We start from the raw sequence: 6,000 nt of genomic DNA, 5'->3' as shown, positions 1-6,000 counted from the left end.
CGGCTGCTCAGAGGCCAAGGGTCTTCCAACCTGGGCTCAAAAAAGCAACGAGCATCTCTCCACAGCCCTTCATAAAAGCACGTTCACGCAGCATCTCACCTGATGCAGACACGCGTGGGCAGGCAGGCTCCACCACCGCCCCTTGCACAGGCAGACCTGGGCTCTGAGGCCTCTCCTGGGAGTGAAGACCCCTGGGTGAGCCCCAGGTGCACGCTTGCCCTCGGTGGGGGGCTGCCCAGGAGGCCCCGCTGCCAGCCAAGAGCAGAACTGGCCCGGGGGTGTGCGTAGATTTCAAAGAAATTACTGAACTAGTTAAAAGACATATTTTAATCTAGTTTTCCCATTTTATACTAAAATCATTAATACAGGTCACAAATTGCAATTATTCGCAGATATCTAGAAAACAGTCAAAAGTGTATCTATCTCTCTGTATAGATCTTAGTAATAAATTTTATTTGAACAAGAGAACTTGTGCACAAGAGTTGAACAGCATGATTACAGACTGCGGCCCTCCCCAGGGGAGGCACAGGTATGTACAGTATGTGAGACAAAGTTGCACCTCAGAGCTGATCATGATCAAGTCAAAAACACCTGACATACAGTATACGTGCTAATAAATTTCCTTCGGGTCATGACCAGCATGAAAAAAAATCAGGACATAGATACTCAGCAAAGGCTCTGTAAATGTGCACAGCAATATGCTGCATTTAAGAGTTAAAATCAGACTCTACTTAGTGTTAGCATCAAGCCCTTAGGAGAAATCCAAAAAATATCTCCTTTCCCGTTCACACACATCAAAAACTATTCACACTTGGGGCTGGACTGGGCAGCTGGCCTCAGACCCCACCAGGGCCTTGCCCGTGTGGACACAGCGAGGGTTAATACTGGAGGTCTCTTCCCCATCCCGGCTCGCGGCCGCCTTCTGGCTGCACTTCCACCTCTCAGTCATTAAATTAAACCAGCAGAAAGCAACGCAGGCCTCTGGGAGTCCCATCCCTTCCACAAGAAGAATGCTAGGCCAATTCAAGTTTTGTTCAGTCAGGAAGACAGAAGGATTTAAGGCTTCGGTGACGATTATAATCCTCTGAGAAATTATTTTCCCTTCAAGTCAAGATAATATTGTTTACTGTACTATCCCTTGACTCTGAAAATCCCTGGTATCGGTGTAGGCAACTTGCACCTGCAATCAAGTCTGCAAGGGAGGAAGGTCCCCCACAGCTGTCCCAGGCCATGTGTGGTCACGAGCCAAACCTCGGCTCCCCGGAAGTGGGGAGACCCCGGTCCACGCCGTCTAGTAGGTGGAGGAGGCCGTGCTCATGGCATCTTCAGAGATCTTGGTGTTGGCTGGGTGGATGCTTGCGAAGTACTTGACGTCACTGTCACGGTCCATCTGAAGAGCCATAATGGTCTGCTCCACGGCCTCCTGGTGACAGCTGGCAGAGGTTAGGAAATACTCTGGAAACGGGAAGAGCAAATCACAAATGAAATTAGCTTTGTTGGATTATAAACAGTAATCCAAATTGACTTGTGTTCTATGAAAAAAATCCCCAAATGTAGGAGAATTAGATTTATCTTGTTTTTTTTTTTTTGGCTGTGTTGGGTCTTTGTTGCTGTTGGCTTTTGGTCTTTGTTGCTGTTGGCTTTCTCTAGTTGCAGTGAGCGGGGGCTACTCTTCATTGCGGTGCACGGGCTTCTCACTGCGGTGGCTTCTCTTGCTGCAGAGCACGGGCTCTAGGTGCGTGGGCTTCAGTAATTGTGGCACGTGGGCTCAGTAGTTGTGGCTCGTGGGGTCTAGAGCACAGGCTCAGTAGCTGTGGCGTGCGGGCTTAGTTGCTCTGCAGCATGTGGGATCTTCCCGGCCCAGGGCTTGAACCCGTGTCCCCTGCACTGGCAGGCGGATTCTTAACCACTGTGCCACCAGGGAAGCCCCTATCTTGTTTTAATAACAGACTAAATCTCATGATATTTAATGGCAGCAATGTTAGTAAATATGTTAAAACTTGTACTTGTTACAGCTATTAATTAGCTATTAATTAGCTCAGTAAAAGGAAAAACATTTCCAAATACAAACCACACACACAAAACCAGAGTCCTCTCTGTCTGTTCAACATGATAAATTCCAAAGGAGAAAAAAGAAGCAACGTTAATTTGCCCCTATTCTTTGAAGTCTATTACCAACTTCTTTCTGTGCTTTGTTCATGAATTCACGCATTCAAATGATATTTATTAGGCATTTCTGGGGGATTACAATAAGTAAAACAACCTGAATCTTAAGGTGCTCATAATTTGCAGCAAAGCAAACACTAAGGGGCACGTCTTCCGCCTAATGAATGAAACGCAGGAGGAAACTCAAACACGCCTCCCGCCCCAATGGCAGCGACAGATGTTCACGTGGGGCGAACCAAAGGCAGTATTCGTCACACAGTCCTCACTGAATTTCCAACTTTTCAAACTACTAAGTTTTAAATTATAAAGAAAAATTCACCTAGAACAGAACAGTGAAAATCCAACACCGCTCTCCTCGCCCCTTAATCGGCTTTGTGTCCTTTCTCGACAGGAACCACCACTAAGTCGCAGTACATTCTCGGACCAGACTATTCCTACGACCCCAACCCTTCCGCTCGGGCGCCCACCTGTCCCGTGTCCCCACCACCTACCCTTCTCCTCGTGGGTCGCCCGCCTACCTTTTTCTAGCAGAGTTTGTCGCAGCGTCTTCGCGAGGAGCACGCGGACATTCGGAACCCTATCGTTTGCCAAGGTGAGCAGGTGTGGCATCAGATGCACAGCGAACTGGTCCATGGGCAGGCATTCATCTTCAATGACAGTCTGGGGACAGAAAGACCTGCTTCAATCTGCCGGCTCAGTCGAACAGGCTGTAAGTAATACTAGCTCGCAAAACCTTTTAGAAACAACTTAAGTGCCTCAGGTTTCAGTTACAGCTTTTTAAAACAATATTCCAGGCACTCAGGAGCTCAAAACAAAGTGATACAGTTAAGTCCCCACAGAGACGCACAGCTGTGACCTGCCCCACGGAGGCCTGGCATCACAGTCATGTTCACAGCCGCAGACTCGCAAACTCCGTGGACCAGGACGACGGCCAGGGCAGCACTGCTTTCGGGAGCTCAGGGGACGGAGTGGGGAAGGGTGAGCCAGATGGCGAAGCTCTGCTCTCAAGGATGAGAGCGAGGGTGTGGAGGGGGGCAAGGGGCCCAAGGAGACAGGCAGCCGGTGCGGCCGCACTCACCTGGCAGACAAAGACGAAGGCCTGCCGCCCGGACCACCGGGGACAGCGGCCGAAGCTCTCCACCAGCTCACGGATGAGGTCCACCCCAAAGGTGGGCGGCGCGGCCCGGTGCAGCTTCCGCACCATCTCGCCAACCTAGGGGGGCACGCACTGGTGAGCCACACCTCTGCCCGGTGTTCTCACCAAACATGTGCTGGGCTAAGGCTGTAAGAACTTGAACACGTACCAACTTGTAGGAAATCCAACGAACAGAAGAAACTTTATCTGCGCACAGATTCAGGGCAATGGGGCGTAGATAGTCATAAATGTCTCTGGGGCTGTATAACTCTAGAAGTAAAATCAGCTGTCTACAAAGTGAATTATAAAAATAAAAATACAATTACGACTCAACAATAAACACGACAAATGAAAATAGGTTGCTCGTGTGAAGCATGAGTCACCAGGGTCGTGTCTGTGAGAGGAACACATGCAGAGACCAGCGATTGGCCTGGACGCTGCGTGTCTGGATCTACATCTAAACAACACACACGTTCAGGACACAAACACTGCGGAACTGTATCCACGGCGACGGACACAGAGCAAAGCGCGTCCCGGCTGGCTCCATGGGGCCACGGGACACGGTCCCGCAGTGACTGCTGAGGACCTGCTGGGAAACTCCCGTCCACACAGCAGCCGTCTAGTGAGAAGGTGCCAGCAGCCTCAGGCAGCCTGCTGTGTACCAGTCAGGCTCCGGGAAGTTTCTCAGGGAGGCTCTGGTACCAGGGGTGGGGGACACGGGGAGGCCCCTCCTGTGCCTACTCCCACCAAGTCACCGAGAACCGGGGACCAGGGCGTCCCCCAGCGGCCTGAGTGGAGGACGCAGCGACACCCTCCCAGGAGGACCGCAGACATGCTGAGACTCCCACCTCCCGGGCTGTGTGTCTGCGGCGAGTTACGTGTGCCAGCGGCAGGAGGCGGACAACACAGACAAACAGCAATGAGCCGCCCCGCCCGAGGGCACGCGGATCCCCAGGGAGGCGCCCTGCAGACCCCCCTCCCAGCCTGGGGCGCACGGGGAGGCCTCGCTCTCAAGGAGCAAAAGCCTCCTGCGGCCGGTGGAGGGGCAGCAAAGCCTGTCCGCGCCCCCGCCCGGGCAAGGCCAGGCTGCAGCCGGAGACAGGGGACGGGAAAAGCCCGTTCCCGGCGTGGGGCCGCAGAGCCTCGGAGCCAAGCGCAAGTCTCGTCCTGCTGGGGAGGCGTGGGAAGCACTGCCCTGACCGAGCACGGGCACAGGGCAGAGACACGAGCCCCGGGGCGGGTGGGGGCTCTGGGGAGCCCAGCACACAGACCTCCCCAAGACCGAGGCAGAACCAAGGGGCAGAGAGCCTCCCCTCGCCCAGCACCCGGCGCCCTCCACCACGTGGCAACCGGGGCACAGGGAAGGAGAGGTACGTGCGCGGGGGTTGGGGAGAGAAGAGTGACAGAGGAGTAAAGGGATGCCGGAACGCAGGGGTGGAGGGGCGGAGGGATACAGGCGCGGAGGGATACAGGGGCGGAGGGGAGGGGGGATGAAGGGATGAAGGGATACAGGGATACAGGGGCAGAGGGTTCGCAGAGCATGGGACGAGGAGGCCCCCAGCCCCAGCTTCCACCATCAGCAAAAGGCAGCAGCAGCCCACGGCTGGACGAAATGAAGTGCAGAGGGCACAGAAGGTCATACGGAGACACCACCAACCAACCCAGCGCCTGCTGCCTGGACGGCTCAGCCGTCCACAACAGCTGCAGAGGAGGCCAGGCAAGACAGAACTCAGGGCAGTTATCCTGTCATGCACTGAAAGAAACTGAGCCCCAAACTCCATACCCAGCAAAGATATCTTTTGAAAATGCAGGTGAGGTCCAGAATCCAGAATATTTAATAAAGAACTCTTACAATTCAGCAACCCAATTTAAGACAAGCAGCCCGATTAAAAAATATGCAATGGACTTGAATAGACATTTCTCCAGAGAATATATACAGATGGCCAACAGCACACGAAATGGTGCTAAACATCACTAAACAGTAAAGAAATGCACAGCAAGACCAAAGTGAGATGCTACTTTACACCCCCTGTACTACTGGCTACAATTAGAAAGAAAAAAAAAAAAAGAAAACAGCAAGTGCCAGGGAGGATGTGGGGAAATGGGAACCCTCATCCACTGCTGGTGGGAATGTAAAACGCTGCAGCCGTTGTGGACACAGTCATGCGGTTCCTCAACAAGTTAAACACGGAATTACTGGACGACCCAGCAAATCCACGTCAAAAAACTTGTATCAGTACATCAATGTTCACAGCAGCACCACTCCCGTCAGCCAGAAGGCAGAAACAACCCAGATGAATGGGTTAAAAGGTGGTATGCTCACATCAGAGTATTATTCACTCATCACAAGTAACGAAGGTCTGACACAGCTGCCACATGGATGGACCCCGACAACACTGCGCTGAGTGAGGGAGCCGTGCACAGAGGCTGGGGGTTATGCGGCACATCTGGAGCAAACGCTCAGAAACGCAAACACGCACGGAGACAGCGGACTGATGGCTGCAGGGCCGCTGCTTATGGGCGTGGGGTGTCCTTCTGGGAGGACGCAATGTTCTACAACTATACGGGGGGACACTGCACCAGCAGCAAATGTGGTTATGTGTATTTTACCACAATTAAAAAAAAGCGAAGGTGACATGGTCTTATAAAAAAAAGCTGAGAAAATTCACTGCCAGCGAGACCTGTGTTACAGGCAGTGT

At 52.7% G+C, this 6,000-nt stretch overlaps 1 protein-coding gene across 5 annotated transcripts in view; it reads right to left on the bottom strand.

Annotated features, from left to right (window-relative positions):
- Positions 1-309: 309 nt before the first annotated feature.
- The window catches only part of PPP4R1 (protein phosphatase 4 regulatory subunit 1), a 61,571-nt gene continuing 55,880 nt past the window's right edge, over positions 310-6,000 (bottom strand). For all 5 annotated transcript variants that reach the window (XM_082641119.1, XM_082641120.1, XM_082641121.1 and 2 more), the window contains 4 exons: positions 3,471-3,591; positions 3,245-3,379; positions 2,685-2,826; positions 310-1,455 (listed from right to left, as the gene is read on the bottom strand). In XM_082641119.1, the coding sequence (XP_082497245.1) occupies positions 1,292-1,455; positions 2,685-2,826; positions 3,245-3,379; positions 3,471-3,591 (562 nt within the window). In that variant the 3' untranslated portion in view covers positions 310-1,291. The remainder of the gene's footprint in view (positions 1,456-2,684; positions 2,827-3,244; positions 3,380-3,470; positions 3,592-6,000) is intronic.

This window comes from Mesoplodon mirus, assembly GCF_964341445.2.
Source record: "Mesoplodon mirus genome assembly, chromosome: 13".
In the NCBI taxonomy this organism is placed as follows: domain Eukaryota; kingdom Metazoa; phylum Chordata; class Mammalia; order Artiodactyla; family Ziphiidae; genus Mesoplodon; species Mesoplodon mirus.
Note: the sequence above shows the minus strand (reverse complement) of the source record. Positions and strands in the feature narration are given on the sequence as shown.